General features: G+C 41.7%; 1 protein-coding gene across 3 annotated transcripts in view; it reads left to right on the top strand.

Annotated features, from left to right (window-relative positions):
* The window catches only part of Tenm4 (teneurin transmembrane protein 4), a 420,724-nt gene that overhangs the window by 189,756 nt on the left and 212,005 nt on the right, over positions 1–18,963 (top strand). For 2 of the 3 annotated variants that reach the window (XM_013014006.1, XM_013014005.1), the window contains exons 6-7: positions 10,304–10,432; positions 17,788–18,002. In XM_013014006.1, coding sequence (XP_012869460.1) covers positions 10,304–10,432; positions 17,788–18,002 — 344 coding nt within the window. Of the gene's footprint in view, positions 1–10,303; positions 10,475–17,787; positions 18,003–18,963 lie in introns of all 3 variants that reach the window. The other variant, XM_013014004.1, reaches the window with a different exon arrangement.

Raw genomic sequence — 18,963 nt, 5'->3', positions numbered from 1 at the left:
TAATGTCTGGCACCTCCCTTTCCTCCTGTCTTTCCTCCTCTGAACCGGGTGCCATGGGTAGGAAGAATGATCCTCTCTGGGGCTGGGAAGGTGGCTCAGTGGTAGAGCGCTTGCCTTGCATGCCTGAGGCCCTGGGTTTGATTCCTCAGCACCACATAAGCAAAAAGGAAAAAAGCCGGAAGTGGCGCTGTGGCTCAAGTGGTAGAGTGCTAGCCTTGAGCTGAAGAGCTGAGGGACAGCGCCCAGGCCCAGAGTTCAGGCCCACGACGGGACCCAAAAAAAAAACAAAAAAAAAGAATGATCCTCTCCCCCAAAGAGAGGGCCTCATGAGGCCTATCTTGGCAGGTCCTGTGGGTTCAGCCCCTCTACGTGGCCTGGCTTATCAGGCCATGTCTCCTTTCATCCAGGAAACAGTAAGTAGAATAACAAGACATGAGTATGAACAGCTTTCCTGCTCTTAGAAGACTTTCTGCTCTGACTTAAGTACAGGGTCATTGAATGGGAGAAGCTCACAACTAGGAATCTTGAAGACTTTGTGTCAGCTCAGGCCTAGATCCCACCACAAATACACTTAATCAAGCCCGAATCTCCTCAGCTGGACCCTAAAGGGAGCTAGTGTATCACTGAGACCAAAAAGTCAGTGTAACAGTACCTACTCAAGGCAAAAACTCGGGCTCCTCAGTGCCCCCACTCCTGATAGGTCTTTACCTCACTTCCTCTGTGTAAACCTTGAACCATCATAAAAATGACTCAGAGTAGATGCTGCCCACAAGAAAGGCCACCATCTGGTAATAGCATATGCAGTAAAAACCAAGCACTGAAATACTCATGGAGAACATTTCACTACTTTTCATCTCTTTGAAGTTGGGTACTTTAACCACCAACTTGTTGATGAGGAAACTGAGGCTCCACAGGATGAAAACAGTCACACAACTGCAGCCTCCGCCCCAGGATCTGGCTGATAACCCTTTCCTGCCATGTTCTCCAATCTGGAATCAGGAGAGTGTTGAGAATCCAGCAGGCAGAGAGCCTGATGACCGTGCTGAGATTAGTCCAAAGTTTGGGGGAGGTGGTTAATCTTTAAGGGTATATAGATGAGGTGCTAGGGAGAGCCTGCTGGATAAATGGTGCCCAGCAAATGACAGCTTTACTAAAATAATAAGTGGTTGAGGCTGTTCTGTACAAATTAGATTCTGTTCCCATTCTCCTACAATTTGCTTTGTCACCAGTCTTCAATATTCTGCAGTTAAATTGATATTTCTCTCCTGTATTGACCATGGGTGCGTCTGTTTCCTACTTTATGAAAGGCCTCCTTCCCCACAGCACTAGGTGGTACAGAAAAATGATAAATGGTGCCACGGTCTATTCTCCAGAAAACACTGACTTTGGAAGTGAGAGACGGTAGCCCTGATCGTTGCAGTCAAGTTTATCCAGACACAGGAGGGAAAGCAATATATTTACTTGATTTAAAATTAGCCCCACGTAGTCACCCGTGGGATCCTGTCAGGCTGCTTTAGAGTGAATGTGCTTTGAAAAGCTGTTTTATCCACTGGACAAATCTTTCTCGTTCCTGGGCCCAACCTGTCACACTCATGGGAACTCAAGAATGGCCTCAGAACAGAAACTCTGTCATCTCATAGGAACAGGAGAATGTCCTCAGCATCAGGAAATCTGCAAGTGGTGTGACAGAGGAACAGTGAAGAATACAGAGAAAGAAGAAAAAGTTATGTCAGAGAACTAGCTTACACAGATTCCAGCGCATACAAGAATTACGGGAATCCGCATAGCAAAGAACAGTAATGATAGCAGCTCCCATTTGTTCCCGCTATGTGCCCTAAGCAGAGTTCATACATGATCTCATTTAGTCTTAAAGGTAGATATTATTATCTTCCTTTTACGGAGAATGAAGCCTGGCCTCAGAGGTGCTAAGCATTTTGCCCAAAGTCAGAACACTAGTAAATGGCCAACCTCTACACACTTTGGTAGTCTCCCTCCTGCATGCTGATTCTGCTATAGACAAATTGATGACTTACATTTTGTTTTTGTGGTTGTTGTTATTGTTGTTCTGTATCAGTACTGGTGCTCCAACTCAGGGCCTGTTCCTTCGCTTTTTCACTCAAGGCTGCTGCTTTACCATTTGAGCCACAGCTCTGCCTCTGGACTTTTGCTGGTTAATTGGAGATCAGAGTCTCGTGAAATTTCCTGCTTGGACTGGCTTCAATCCTCGACTTTAGCCTCCTAGGTAGTTAGGATAGCAGGTGTAAGCCTCACTGCCCAGTTTGTATGTGATTTTGACTGTGGCCTTCCAGGTATGAAAAGATTGGGGCCCCTGCTATTTCCCCTGAAAAGGAAGTCCCCAGGAGCAAATTGAGCTATGCTGGTAATGAAAGGCTTTGCCTTAAATCTTAATTGTAATTTAATTGTAGCTACTGTAATTCATCAGCAGTATGAGGTCATGGAGCCGTACCTGGACTTTGTGACTATTCTGATCAGAGATAAAATTTGGATTTATCACTTCCTATCTGTCTTGGAGTTTATGGAAAGTTCAAATGACATACATATATAGCTCCCCCCCCCCCCCGTCTAGTGTAAACTTAAAATTAAAACCTCTTCCCTTTTACTGTTATCATTTCTGCCAGTAACAGCATGAGACTAGTTGTAGAATTTCCTTTTCAGTATAAAACAGCACTAAACTGCTTTTGGAAACTAGAAAACAAAATGTATCCACAAGCTTAACACTACAGTTCAAAGTTTAGTGTCATTTTTATGTATTTGGTTACAGATTTTTTTAATTGTATATACCTGATTTTAGAAAGATGCTTCCTCTCCCTGTCATCTATCTATCTATCTATCTATCTATCTATCTATCTATCTATCTATCTATCTATCTATCTATCTGTCTATCTATCTATCGATCTATCGACTGCTTTACATTCTACCTAGTACCTGTGACATAAGTTAAAAGCTATTCTCCTATTTTTAGACACCCAGGTTGCTTCTAGATCTTTTTCTGTTAAATTGTGTCTGTAGCTTCTTGGTCTGAAACTTTTGAATGTTGTTGCTTTGTAGCAAAACAGTAATACTACCTTGCGAATTGTTTTTTCTTATTGTTTTGCCTTTTGTTTTATTGTTGTTTTCCGCATTCAAGGGACCATAAGCCAGAACACTTTGGTAACTTCAAGTTTATCAAAATCACTTCATTTCAAACAAACAACAGAAAGAAAAAAAACAAAACAAAACAAAACACCCCAAATCTGAGCACTAATGTAAAACAGAAAAGTGGGTACCCAGCCATGGGGTTGGGTTGGTTCCCACTTTTAAAACCAAAAGTTATCACTTGACTCAACAGTTTCTTGAGGGTTGTGACAATTTAACAAATTCTATTCACTCCCTGGAGCTGCTCAGATCCAAATGCAAGTAGTTTCTGTCCTGGGTTTTAGAAGGGAAACTAGCGATGGTACAATCTGACAGTAGAAACTCTCCTGTCTCACATTGGGGCATAATGACTTTGTTAATTGCCTCCTGCCGGCTTGGTGCTAAGGGAACCTTCGTGTCTGAACATCTATAGAGCCTTTCTTCAAAATGTCAGAGCGGAACTTGCACTTTCAGAACCATCTCTCATGTCTCACTGGGCAGAAAAAGGCGACAGGAAAATGTCAGCCCTGGGATCAGATTGACCAGAGCCCAGGAATCCTAACTTCCCACACCTTGGCTTTTGGCTTTTAGAAATCATTAACATTTCAATGTGCCTGATCCAGTGAACTGCATACCTTTCTCCTGCCTTTTTCTGAACTCTTTAACATCTTTTCACCTTTTCATTGAATTACAAACCTGGCTAAAGGGAAAACCTGTATCAGATTTCTTCTTTAGGTTGCTTTCTGAGTACTTGAACAGGAGTTTGCCACATAGTTAGAAATATGCACTGGCAGGATGTAATTTAGATAATCTTGTGATGTGCTTTGGTGGAGGGTGGTTACCATTAATTCCTCAGAGAATGAGGAATGCAATAATTATATATTGTTTCAGTGATCTGGTCCATTTTTAGAACCATTTATATTTCTTAGATTTTTGTTGTTGTTTAAATCCTTGGCTGTTACTTCCACATCATATGGCTAACATGAATTTGTTTTTTACACAGCTTTAGATGAGGGCTGATGTGGGGAGTATGATTGCTATTAATCCCCACCTAATATTCATTTGAGCGTTTATTAGCTGTATATTTACATTGCACATATTTTATCTTTTAAGTAAAATATAAGGAAGAGGTAGTATGGTTTAGGAATACAGATCCCTAAGTTTGAAAGTCACCACTCTGAAGCCGGAGAATATCACTGTAACTCATCCATTCTATAGGCCACTATTTTTTTTTCTTTTGCAGGGTGGAGTGGGGGTGCAGAAAGGAGTGTTGTCCTTAGCTTTTTTTCTCAAGACTGACACTCTACACTTGAATCACAGCTCCACTTCCCTCATACATTCTATATGTTCTCCTTTAATGTTTTGAACCTGCCTTAATATGAGGACCCAATTGAAACCTATAAGTAAAGCATTTGTTGTATTATACATTCAAATGGTGATGCCAACTTCTATGCTGCTCTCATTAGTTAGATGGCTTTAAGTGCCTGCTTGAGCTTTGATTCTGAGGGCAGTCTCTAGTTGTACAACCTTTGAAGAGAGGAGAGTAGGAATATATACATTATATATAATACATAGTATGTGTGTGTGTGTGTGTGTGTGTGTGAGAGAGAGAGAGAGAGAGAGAGAGAGATGCAACCCATATGCATGAAGCTTTAAGTAGGAGTTTGTTGCACAAAGGTCAGGTTGAGGACACCAGAGGTTCCACTGCACAGGTGTCCGTGACCTGTGAAAGAGACACTCAGAAAGCCACTCAGAAAAGCAAAGCACTGCATCCAACTCTACCAGTGATTCCCAGGAGATGGAACCATCCAGAAGTAATACCTCTAGTCTGGCATTTTTCTGGTTATTGAAGATGGAGGAGTCTCAGAATTTTTAGACTGGCTTTAAACAGCAATCCTCAAATCTCAGCCTCCTGAGTATCTAGAATTATATGTATGAACCACCAGTGCCTAGCCTAGGTGTGTGTGTGTGTGTGTGTGTATGTATGTATGTATGTAAGTAAAGACTTACTTTTCACATTGTCTTAAAATGGTAGAACACCAGCTGAGCAAACAAGCCATGCCAAGAAACCATAAGGCTTTGAGCTCAAAACCTCCTACCAGCAAAAATAGGGGGTGGGGGAAGAAAGGAATAGGAAGCAAAAGGGAGAGAGAGGAGCAAAGTGGGGTGAAGAGGGGAGAGAGGGAAGGTAATTTTTAAAAAATTTTGTTTTGTCAGCCATGGGGCTTGAACTCAGGGCATAGGCGCTGTCCCTCAGCTTTTTTGTGCAAGGCTAGTGCTCTACCATTTGAGACACAGCATCACTTCTGGTTTTTGAGCAGTTAATTGGAGAAAAGAGTCTCATGGGAACTTTTATTTTTTCTGCCTGAGCTGGCTTGGAACCACAATCCTCAGGTCTCAGCCTCCTAAGTAGCTAGGATTACAAGCATGAGCCACTGGTGTCTGGCTGTAACTTCTTTTTTTTTTAATTTATTTATTTTGGTTGGTTGTGGGGCCTGAACTCTGGGCCTGGGCGCTGTCCCTCAGCTCTTCAGCTCAAGGCTAGTGCTCTACCACTTGAGCCACAGTGCCACTTTCAGCCTTTTCTGCTTATGTGGTGCTGAGGAATCGAACCCAGGGCCTCATGCATGCAAGGCAAGCACTCTACCACTGAGCCACCTTCCCAGCCCCTGGCTGTAACCTCTTATGTAAGGAGCTGGTGTTTCATATCTGTAATCAGGAAGGTGAGACCTGTGTTTGAAATCAGGCCAGGAAGAAAAATCCAAAAGACTTCATCTCGAGCACAAAGCTGGACTGGAGTCATGGAATTCTGTCTCAAGTGGTAGATGTCATAAGTGATAAAGTAGAATGAATACAAGACTCTGAAAAGCCTCAGTAGCAGCCACCCTACCCCCAAAAATATATCTCTGTGCTAATGAAAATATTTCTCTTCACAAGCTGTCAGAGTGATATTCATTGTTGTAAGACTGATTTCATGACTTTTGAACCAGACAGCACCATTGCACACTTGAATAAGGTAATTGTTTCTAATGGGCAAGGAAATGTAGCCCCCTTAGCTGCATCTATCTGAGCTGTGTGTAGTTCAAACAAGTGTTCCATTATCCTTGCAATTGCCAATATATAGATTAAGACAGAAGATGGAAAGCAAAACCATGAGCTAATTAGACCTTCATTTTCCTTCCTTCTGGGCATATTAAATGTTCCTTTTTATTATTATCACATGCTCTTTTGAGGAAAACAGGGCAAAGCACCTCACCTGGTACTGGTATCTACCAAGGTGCTCAGTAAGTGTCAGCAACTATTGTCGGTATAATTGCAACAGTCCAAATATAAAGGTTGGGAAACATAGCACCTAGGTACAGTTGGCAAAGCACTTTGTCACCTGGTACCCCACTGATGGAAAAATGTACAGTATTTATATCCGCATTTCTCAGAGGAGAATACTGCAATTAGGAAGCAAGGTTTTTTTCCCCTATTTATTTATGGGGGTGTGTATGTACACAAGTGTATCCTGTATGTGTGTGCCCATACTGAGACTTGAGCTCAGGGACTGGACACTGTCACTTAGCTTCTTTGCTCAAGGCTAATGCTCTACCACACCACGGGAGCCATAGCTCCACTTCTAGAGGTGGAGATGAGTCTCATGGATTTTCCTGCCTACACTGTCTCCAAACCACAAACCTTAGAACTCAAGTCTTCTAAATTGCTAGGATTACAAAGATTAGCCACCAGCACCTGGCTAGAAGCAGGATTTTTTTTCAATGTTTTGTTGTTGTTGTTTGGTTTTGCCTCTGTTCCCTCCCCACAGTAACCAAAGAGAAAGTATATGATTGGTCATTCCCATGGTAGTTAGCAGAGTAGATGGAACTTCCTGGCTAAATCAAATGTGTGTCTCTCACATGGCTTTGTGCACATGTACTCAGAAGAGGATGCTGTGCTCCATGGTAACTTTGCTGTGTTTTGTGGCTTCAAGGCTGTTACCCCCCCCCCAACAAACACACACACACACAAAGCCATTATTCATGTTGTCATCCAGAAGGGGGTCAAGGTAGCACAACTGCCTTTATCTCCCAGATGCTGGGTTGCTACCTACAGAGTTGGAAAGGTCTGGGAGGCTGTTTGATGCAAAGGCCTGGAAGTCTTTATGATACCCACCTTGCTACATTCAGCTAGTGAACAGGAGCAAGGCAAAGTAAGTAGAGCCTGGACCTCTATGATAGAAAGACTGATAGTGTATGTTTTCAGGTTTGGTCAGTTCCAGATTCTAAGCTAGACTCTGCCACTTCTCAGTCATTCTTAGTCAATTGTATATCTAGCTGTTGGTCTTGTGCCTTCATTTCTTCACCTGCTAAATGGGGTTATTAACACTCACCTTTAAGGATGGTTATGAAAGTTAAAGAAATGCTGTTTCTAGTGCTTATAACAATGAATGTCTAGCACATGGTTACCACTCATAAATGATAGCGTTATCATTTTAACTAACCTTACGTATCTTTAATTTTTTTAACTGAGATCTAGTATTTGTACCTAGTTGTAGGGTACAGTGTGATCATTAGATTCATACATACAGTGCATAATGAGCAAATCCAGGCGAAGGCACATCATCTCTTCAGGAATTCATTATCTTTTCAGTGTTGGGAATTTTAACTTTGTGAATTTTAATATCACCTCTGAAAATGGAGCATGGTGGGGTTGCCATGAGGACTGGACATTACATATGCAAGTTGCAGGGTAGACTGGTGGTCACACAGTTTGTCCTCAGTAAACATAATCATGATGGGCCTCCATATTCCTATAGAATGTTCCCATATTCCTGTGGCCTTTCTGGGTCAGTCATCCTGTCCTCTGGGCATAGGTCTTGTGTTTTTGAGGGTTTGTAGTAGTTGTTTCTCTGCACTAGTGCTTGAACTCAGGGCCTGAGCTCTTTCCCTTACCTTTTTTACTCAAGCCTGACACTTTACCACTTGAGCCACACTTTCACTTCCAGCTTTCTGGTGGTTAACTGACAATAAGAGTCTTATAGACTTTCCTACCCAGGTTGACTTCAAACCTGTGCCTTAGATCTCAGCCTCCTGAATCACTAGGATGACACCACCAGCCAGCTTGAGGGCCTTGGTCTTCTGAACGGACTTTGTTAATTGTTTGACTTCCCTTGACTGACTGAATGCTGGCTTCCAGAGTTTGCCAGAAAGTGGCTTTTAGAAAATGTTCATCAATGGAACACAGGGGTGAGTGCTACCCACAGCATCCTGTGGAGTCCAGGGACCTGAATGCCTGTTCTATATGGAGAAATCGGGGTAGAATTCTTGGAAGAACTAAGTCTGTACTACTGATAAGGTCCAAGTGTTGACTGCCAAAGCAGGTGTCCTGTCCTGGATCCTAACTCTCTGTGCAAACAGACTCCTAGCCTTCTCCAGCATTGTGTTTGTTCTTCACTATCTTATGGCCTCTTCTACATGGTTCTGTCAGAGCTTTTAGCAGTTACAATCCTGGAAAAAACATTTTAAAAATAGAAACATGTACATCTACAGTACAAAATGAAACTATATAGAAGAAATTTAGTGAAATGTCTCCCTCTTACACTTAACCCAAAGCATCTCTTTCCTGTATAGGGCGATCCCTCCAGAAATATTAAAGCGGATGTGCAGTTTTGTTAAATGCAAAGTTAGTATGTCAAAACTCTTCTGCATGTTAGTGTTGCTCCAGAAAAAAGAAAACAATACATAAAAAGCTTCCTCCCTCTTTTTTATGCTTCTCTACAACTTTATTGTGTGGATGTAACTTATCTAGTTCCCTATCAATGGGCTGGTTTATGACATTTTATGACTACAAATTATGCTGTGGAGAATAATCTTGTATGTACATTGCTTAGTTCATGTGTGAATATAACTGGAGGAGAAATTTCTAGAATTGTAATCTTTAAGTTCTGAGGGTAAAAGGGTGTATATATTTAAATTTTTATAGCTTTTCTCAAATACCAATTTATGCTCATACCAGCCAAGTATGAGAGTACTTGCTTCCCATTCTTGGCCAATATACTATATTTTCAGCCCTTTTTATCTTTGCCAAACCATATGTGAAAAATAATATTTCAGAGTTTAACTTACATTTCTTTCACTCTGAGTGATGTCAAGTCTTTGCATGTGATTAAGAACCATTGGTATTTCTTATGCTAAGCACGGTCTCTTCATATTCTCTGCCTATTTTCTTTCTGACTTGTTGGACTTTGCGTATTTGCACTAGGTATTTTTGTATTAAAAAATTAACTCTTGGTAAGTTGGGCACTGGTGGCTCATGCCTGTAATCCTAGTTACTTAGAAGACTGAAATCTGAGTATTCAGATTCGAAGCCAGCCCAGGCAAGAAACTCTATGAGATTCTTTTTTTTTTTTTTTTTTGTAGTGTTGGTGGTCCTGGGGCTTGAATTCAGGTCCTGGGCACTGTCCCTGAGCTGTTTTTGCTCAAGGCTAGGGCTCTACCATTTTGAGCCATTGTTTCACTTCCAGCTTTTTTGGTAGTTAATTGAAAATAGAAGTCTTGAGGGCTTTCTTGCCTGTGCTGGCTTTGAATCCTGATCCTCGGATCTCAGCCTCCTGAGTAGCTAGGATTACAGGCATGAGCCACCACTGCTGGGATGTTCTGGAGATTCTTTATCTCCAATTAACTACCAAACAAAAACAAAAACAAACAACAACAACAACAAAACAGAAGCAGAACTGTGGCTTAAGTGGTAGAATATCAACCTTGAGAGAAAACAAAATAAATAAATAAATAAATTTAAGGAAAAGTGCCAGGCCCTGAATTCAAGCCCAAGAGCTGACATAAAAGTTTAACCCTTTGGGATACAAATTACATGTTTCCTCATGAATACTGTTATTTTATCTTTTGCAAGAAATGGCAAAGACCACCTGTGTCTCTTCCCTTCCTGACCTATGTCTAGCACCACCAGACTGTGAGCCCTGGAGGGCAGGGATGGAACGTCGGTCAATTCTGTCCCCAGTCTCCCAAGCAGGGCCTGACCCTGTACGAGCTCTCCGCAGGACCTGTTGTTGAACAAAAACGAACATGTCCATGTGTGTTCCCCATCCCACCCACCCTTCCCTTATGGCTTAGGAGTTCCATTTCCCCCTTTGGCAGAAAAAGATGACTTTTCTCATTGCTCACCACAGCCATGCACCTGTTTGGCCTAAACTGGCACCTGCAGCCGATGGAGGGGCAGATGTATGAGATCACGGAGGACACAGCCAGCAGTTGGCCTGTGCCAACGGACGTCTCCCTGTATCCTTCAGGGGGCACTGGCTTAGAGACCCCTGACAGGAAAGGCAAAGGAGCCGCAGAAGGTAGGGTTGCTGCGTTGTCCGTGTTGTGAGTCCCCTGTGTCTGCCTTTGAACCAAGGAGACCTCCATCATGCACGTCACGTGCCTGGCTCACAGCTCCATGCTCTGGCGCTTCCTCCATCCTCCGCACTCCATGCCGGCTGCAGTTCCACCTGTCTCTTCATCAGAGCTCCTTGTCACTGTGAGCTCGGGGTGGGGCTCTGGCAGGGTCATGATGCTCAGTGTTATTCCATCCCATGCCTCCAAGGAAGCTTTTTGGATGTTCACACTTCCTAGGGGATGGGGAGGGAGGGGGGGGAATTAGGGGGGGTGGAATTAGGGTTTTCCTGGGAAACCCCATTGCATGAGTGTGTATCTACAGAAGATGATGTGAGGAAAAGGGAGATAATGTCTTCTGAAGAAAGGGTTTGGGGACCTTGTAGTTTGATAGAAACACTGCTTCTGGTGACTTAGCATTTAACACCCTTGTGACTTGGAGTAAGTCACTTAAATCCCTTGAGGTTTAATTTTCTCGTCTGCAGTTGTAATAATAATCACTACTGTTTGTCTGGCGTGTGGGTTGCCAAGCTTCTTACCACGAACATTTCATCCCAGATTTAATCCTCACCAAAAAAAAAAAAACCCTGTGAGGTAGGGATAATTATTTATGTCACTTCTAGATGGAAGAAGCAAAGAAACTTAAGAACAAAGTAACTTGGCCAGCAGATGGTGGAGTCTAGTCTATGAAAATCTGTCTGTGACTCCAGAGCTCTTGCTCTTCCCATGAACTGATCCAGCCCACCATTATAAGACCTAGAAGGAGGTGTGAATGGGAAATCCTCCTGTCAATGAGGTGGATATTCCAATGTGTGATGGAAGTGTAGAGGTGGTGTTAGGGGTGTGGGATTTTTGAGTGGAACTCCATAGACTCATGTTCCGAGATCTTTCTAACATGCCATGGACAGAAATTCATCCAAGAGTGACACGGATTCTCTAAAATTGGCACCAGGAAAGATGTCTGAGCTCATAGGCCAGTTTGACTGTCTTGCTGGGAAATGTGGCCATCATCCTGCATCTGCTGTGACCTGCATTATCGCTCTGGTACCCTCTCCATCAGCAAGATGGCTGAAGCTCCCTCCAGCCTACACTGCTTGTATCTTCTTTCTCCTTATCTCAGTTAACTTTTGGAGTGGGTCTGGTATGTGTGTGTGGGGGGGGGGGATATCTTTTGAGTCTCTGTTCTTTCAAAGATCTGTCTGCTAGCTGTCAGTTTGCCTAGCAAGGCAGCATCTGCTTGCTCATGGGGTCTTCTTATGACCACTGAAATGATGATCCTGAAGTCCAAAGTCAACTCCTGATCTGTGGCCATCTTTAAGGGAAATAAGAAAGGGGGAGGGGGGAAATCAAACCGAAATCCTACCTGCTGTTTTGAGAAACAAAGCCAATCCTCTCCTTTGGAGAGATTTTAAGATTTAAAAACATCAAGTAACTTATACTTTCTTTGCCCCTGAATAGGATATGGAGGGAGATATCATGAACAGAGCCCTTGGAGGAGGAGCTCAGGTTAAGAGTCAGTATCTCTGAGTTCAAGTCTAGCTGTTGCCACTGACTCATGGTTACAACCTTAAGCAAATTCCCCTGAATGAAGAATAGGCTTCATTTCCCTTCTCTTCACAAGGATATTGAAGGGAAGAAGGGTGAACAAATGCAATCATGCTATTCAGTATTTTTTTAAAAAGGACATTGAGCTAGATTCTCTATAGAGTGCCTTCTACTTTGCAAGTTCTACACGCAAAATTAGTCATAGAATCACCACAATAAACTGATGATTCTTTAGCACCCCCCCCACAACGATTGCTTCTGTCCATGGTCCTGCCTGTCAGTTTATAATGCTCCCATTACTTTATAGCATAGAGTGTGGTTGAAGAATAGCATAAAGGGAAGACAGTCTTAAGATCAGCATGTTAAAACACAGATTTTGAAATATGCTTAACTCTCAAGGAATTGGCAAAGAATCCCCCTTAACATTATGTGTTTTCTTCCCTCTATGATCTCTAACAGACATTCTTTAAGCAGGAATAGGATCTATCTGAAATCTCAAACTAATGAAATTAGTTTCTAGGTTATTTAGATTTTGTTTAGTTTTTCCCAAGGAACAGGAGGTCCAGATAAGAGACAACCTAAAATTGCTTATTGGTTCATTTTAATTGGAGTATTTTTGCTTAGAGGGATTATCTGTCATTATTGATGCAGATGGAAATCCTGTTTACAAAACCCTTAAATGCAGTGTAGTGCTAAAAAGTGGTCAGTGTCAGAAGTAATTACTGTGAGGAAAAATGGACCTGCCTGGAGACCAGAGGACATAGTTCAAGGGAAACCACATGATTCTTTTTCTTTTTTCTTGCCCTGGCCCACCAATTGCTACTCAGTTCATGTTTATTAATTGTAATGCTAAAACTCTCATTTCTAAGACATACATGAAAAGGGAGGGATTTTTTTTTTACCCTGATGAGAGTCTGTATTTCTTGTCCTTTCTAACAGTATCAGTAAAGTTGATTTGAGAATTAAGACATGAGTTCCTGCTCCACAATGATGAGAAAGCAGTGTAGTGGGATAGAAAGAGGGCAAATGTGCTTTGGAAGCACAATCCAGGATTTGATTCTTGATTTTTTTCTCAGTCAGTTCTGAGGTTTGAACTCTGGACCTTCCTTGTTCTTGCTAGGTGGCTAGGCAAGTGCTCTACTACTGGAACTATGCCCTCCATCATTTTTTTATTTTACAGGCTTTTTCTAATAGGGTCTCACATTTATCCCTGGGCTATGGTGCTCCTACTTATCTACATAGCTTTCAGGCATACACCACCACATTCAGCTTATTGCCCATAGGCATGAACTACCATGCCCAGTACTGACTCTACTTTTTTTTGTTATATTAACTTATTCCAGTTACTCTAGCACATTTAGCCTTACTTGGATACTTCTTCCACAGAATGTTCATTTCCTTCTTCTTGTCCACTCAAATCCAAAGCCATTCCATCTTAGTTACTAAAATCCCAGAAATTCAGACTAATTAGTCATCTCTGCAGGTCATCCTAAGATTTGGGATTTTTTTAAAAAGTATTTTAAAGGTTTTATATCTTTAATTATACAAATCCATATGTGACAATCCTAGTATTGTGTCTGTCATGTTTTTGAAAATAACACTGAACTGTAATTCATTCTATATTTTCAAAGTAGTTGTAACTATTCCTGGGTCGTCATGGGACAGAAACCAAATACAGCGACTTCCTGAAGCAAAGCCACAAGGACTTGTGTTATGCATTAATGGGGAAAGGAGGGGGGGATTGAATAAACAAGCATTTCTGATGGTTGAATTGGTGGGCTAGGGATAGCATTTTCTTCTTTCTGCAATGAAATCAAAATTGCCCATCAGTTTGAACCATGCAAATTGCTCTACGCAGGCTCAGCTGGGCTCTCCAAAATGGAACAGCTTATTTTGATAACCAAATAAATTTCAAACAGTTGCTAAGGAAACTAAAAGAGTCTTTGTGCAAGTTATTGCATCGAAAAGAACCAAAAAGGTGGGAGGAGGGGGAGATGGTTAGTTGATTAGGAATTTAGAATCTATAGAGAAGTTTTCAGTTCAGAGAAGTAGACACTGAATGTAAAGAACAGAGAATTTCCGTTTTCCCCATCTTACTTATTTGATAAGCTATCCAATCATTTAAGTAGTTCCTTGAGAGGTTTCTTTTATAGACACAATTGCATATTTGCTCAGTATTGCTCTAGAAAGCCTGAATCCACCTAGCTTTACAAAGAAAAAGACCATTTCCACTGAACTCTGTCCTGTGAAACCTAATCATGCTTTTGGAGCATGGGTCATTCTAGCTAGGCTCTCTGTCCTGGCAAGACTCTGGGACATCCAATGGTGGTATAATATGCTTCTCGTGAATGGCTTGAGATCTTGGTTGCTCTGGATCTTCAGTGAGTTCCTACATCATAACCATGATCAACTTGTGAAACCCTAAAATACAAGAAAGTTCCTACCTGGGCTTTGGACCTACCTGGTCATGTCTTGATATTTTACCTGCTAGTGTTGTGAACTCCACCATTCTTGTTCTTAAAAAGAGAAAACACATCCCTGAGGATATCTCTTTGGGGTTTTCATATGTCATTCATCAGTTTAATCCTCTTAAAAGCCTTATTCTAATACATATAGCATCTTTCCAGTGACTTCATCTCTAAGTGGTTTCCTTAGCATTTGAAACATTAGTGTGCTGATTTTAAGAGTGCTACAAGAATTTACTGAACGGGTGTAAATGAATATAGCTACCAATGTAGTTGGAACTCATTAAATGGTAGCAAATACAACTACCTCTTCCTTTATTGCTATTTCTTTTATAATATTGGTTATTATTACCTTCCCAAATAAAAAATAGAGATAAGAATTTTTATACATAGAGCTTTTCTTTCCATCTGCCTCTAGCCTCTACCCTCCTTCATTACCCTACCATTTGAAGATTTTGCCCTGTGATGAGACATCTTGTGTTCTACTATACTCCCAGCTTCGTGCTTGGAATGAAGGGCAAAGAACCTTCTAGGAGGATGACTGGAAGGGGTTGCAAAAGGCAGGAAAGGAGGAAGCATTTCCCTCTGCCAACTTCTAGGCCAGCAAATGTCAGACATCTTTTCTGTCAGACAAAAATGACAGTTGGCTTTTTCCCCTCAACAGACCCCATCTTATGTCTGTGATTGGTCCAGAGTGGAGACCATTGAGAACTCAACCCCTACAGATTCAATCCCCCTTGTGAGATATACTCTACTGTTTTCTTCCCATCTGGTATTTCCCTTCTTGAAATACTAGAAAGTATGATCAGTGCCCTTAGCTGGGCACTGTTAGCTCAAGCCTATAATCCTAGTACCCAGGATCTGGGGATCATGGTTCAAAGCCAGCCTGGGCAGAAAAGTCCATGACACTCTTCCTTCCAACTAACCATCAGAAAGTCAGAAGGGGTAGTGTGCTAGCCTTGAGTGAATAAAAAAGCCAAATGAGCATGAGGCCCTGAGTTCAAGCACCAGTACTGGCACAAAGAAAAGGAAGAAAAGAAAAGAAAGAAGAAAGGGAAGAAAGACAACAAAGCCCCCTTCTCTGGGATAATAACACCATTTTTGAGCCTCTGGAGGCTGCAGAAGTCTGGAGGAGTCTCTGGCTTGGCCTCCTACCTGTATGGCTGTACACCTTAGCTGATACATTGGCTATCTCCTGAAATAACACTTATTGGAGGAGAAAAGGAACTTTATGGACTTTTCCAGCAGCAAGCTAAAAGGAGAGAGCAGCTTTCCATTATTTATTTTCAGACACAGGAACTATATGAGTGCAGACAGTTCTCGAATCCCATCAGCTCCAACTCCCACCTACTCACAAAGGAAAATGAACCCTCAGAATTAGCAGTCTTGTGCAGTCCCTACGAGTGAAAGGTTCAGAAAGCATGCTGCTTTTGTTTCATCCACCCCCTTAGTTCTGCCCCCTGGCAGAATTTAAAGCTAGGGTGTACCATTTTCTACCTGCCATTTAAAAAGGTTGCAGTACTGAGAACACACAGATCAGATGAAGAGGAATGTGAATAATTCTCTCCCATTTGAAAGCTTTGTGAATTTGGCTTCTGTCTTTGAAGTGTGTGATTCACAGTGTGGTGGTTTGTGTGTCTATTTCCAAGGTAAAAGTCTGGGGCACATTCCTTCCAGAAGAAATTCAGTGCCAACTCTTTCCCATGGTAATGGTAGAACACTCGGAGTACTTTTATTGATAGCATACATTTTAACTTTTTTTTTTTAGTTGTTGGCACATTTTTAATTAAAATAACATTTAACGGTTTGAAGCTAAAAACCTGATGTTTCTGCCTAGGAAGTTTATAAGGGAATGATAACATATGGAGAAGTTTAACATTTAAATTGAATTTTATTATTTAAAACAGTAAAATATTTTATGACTACAACAATGCCCTGCCAAGCTCCATTTCAGCATCAAATGTGCTTTGTAAGGAGTCTTACAAAGCTGGGGGAGCGGGGGGAAGAAGGCATTTTAATTTCTTATTCTCCAAATGCTTTTTATAAAAAGTTCCACAAACGTGTTTTCTTTACAAATGACTTCTTGTTCTCTTAGAACATCTTCAAACATCTCCAACCGCACAAAAAAACCCTGGAGCCAGGATGCCCAGGGGTCCTTGCTAATGACAGATAAAGTACAGTCCACTGACTTAATTTTGGCTTCTCAGAATCCCAAGGGTGGTCTTCTACCATCCCTGCAGTATTTCCTGCGCCCTCCTTCTCTTCAGAAGGCTGAGGTCTAGCAGGAAGTTAGGGTTTATCTCTTTCACATGTGAGTGTGTTTCATTACTCTAAAGAGGAAGTTTGATAAGCAGCTTTCCTTCCTGGCCCCAGTATTGCCCCCAGAAAACAGTCATTCTCCTGATCTGTGAGCACAAGACCTCACCAACCTTTGCCCCAGAGTTGTGCTAGACATAGGGCTAAGGCCAGATTGAACTTCCAAGTGTGGTATAGACTTCCTGCATGAACTTGAAAAATACCCTCAATTTTACCTCCTTTAACACAGAAATCACCATGAAAAGATAAGCATTTTTCAGACATTGTTTCTTCTCTTTAGAAAGGGACTTCTTCACCAAACCATAGCCATGTTCTAAACACAAAGCACCATCCACATATCCAGCCTCAGAACTGGCTTCCAATTTATACTCATTAGTGAACTTTAAAATACCTTTACTCCACTCAAGTCATGTTTCCCACTGCTGGGAGAAGCATTCCAAATTGGAATTTCAGTCACAACCCTCATTCCCTCTGCCATTTGTATTTTACCATACACAAACACACACACACACACACACACACACACACACACACACACACATATGAAATCCCAGTCACTCATGGGACTACAATTATTTTTAAGGTCATAATATATCTTAACAAACTGTAGAATTACACCGTAAACTGATGGTCCCTGGAGAGGACCCATGCTGCATAGAAAGCATATTTTTATTTTATTTTATTATTAAATAGTTGTTCAAAGAGTTTACAATTCCACAAGTCAGGTTATGAATCCAGTGCATCTTGATTTATTTTTATCAGAACAATTTGAGCATCCCTGGGTGGGGTGGTAGTTTTGGACCTTGTTGGTGTGGGAGAGGGCAGAAGCATTAACTACAGAATATCATGGAGGAATGAGAGGGAGAGCAGAGTCCTAGCTATGCAGATACTAATTCCTTGATGTATGTGGCTAACCAAGATGTTTTTGTCTTCCTTCCCCTGTGTCTTGGTAGGAAAACCCAGTAGTTTCTTTCCAGAGGACAGTTTTATAGACTCTGGAGAAATTGACGTGGGGAGAAGAGCTTCCCAGAAGATCCCTCCTGGTACTTTCTGGAGATCTCAGGTGTTCATAGACCACCCTGTGCATCTGAAGTTCAATGTGTCCCTGGGAAAAGCAGCTCTGGTTGGCATTTATGGCAGAAAAGGCCTTCCTCCTTCACATACTCAGGTAACCAGAACCCCACATACCTACTGGTCCTGCAGCTCAAATCTTAACCCAAGGCAAAAAGACCAACCCATACCCTCGAGCCTGGAGGCAATGTCCTTTATTTTCTACCATTTGCCCTTTCTCCAGTTCTGCTGGTCAGATGAGCAAGGTTAAATTCCAGGGATTTTGAAGAGAAAGGAATCCTAGGAAATCTCTTTGCTAATCTTTTCTGTGGTTTCTCACTTTCCTTCCTGAGTTAAATCATCCATAAATGTAACCTAGAAGATGAAACTGTACTCAAGTGAATCTTTCTGTTCTCAGTGATGTCACCTTGGGTCACCCTCTCAAAGCAAACTTCCAAATCTGTACAATGGGAATATCCACTAGCCACTTTGCAGGGCTGTTGTGAAGAAGAAAAAGGATAATCTGTGAGGCATATGATCGGGCTCAAAATAAATCCCAGTCTCCTTCATTCCTTTTCTCATTCACGATTACACATTCACTCAGTCACATGTTTATCAGAAACACTTAGAGAACTTGTCCAAGTGACTGGAGGTATAACTCAGCGATACAGCATGTGATAGGCCCTAGATTTCATCCCTGATGCCACAAAAAAAAAAAGAGAGAAAAGGAAAACAGCTTGTCCAAGAGGATGGAATGAATGAGAGAGAAAAGAAATTTGTGCACTCTCTTCCAGCTCAGGAATCAGAGCAATGTAAATCATGCTCCAGGCATTCCCCAGACCACAGTCAGTTAAGAGTTTTAGTAGAAATGTACACAGATCTACTTGCCAAGATGGAGTCACAGCATAACAGAGCAGCTTACTCCCCTAATGAATACAGATGTGTCATACTGTCCTGGGTTTCATTCCTCCAGTTCAACATGAGATAGAATACATCTCTGTCTTTTATTTGGTTGTAAAAATCCAGCTAGCTAGGTAGTAACTCAGTGTCCTGGCTAATGGACCAGTAGGTCTTACGCA

This window comes from Dipodomys ordii, unplaced genomic scaffold (assembly GCF_000151885.1).
Source record: "Dipodomys ordii isolate 6190 unplaced genomic scaffold, Dord_2.0 Scaffold22, whole genome shotgun sequence".
Lineage (NCBI taxonomy): Eukaryota > Metazoa > Chordata > Mammalia > Rodentia > Heteromyidae > Dipodomys > Dipodomys ordii.
Note: the sequence above shows the minus strand (reverse complement) of the source record. Positions and strands in the feature narration are given on the sequence as shown.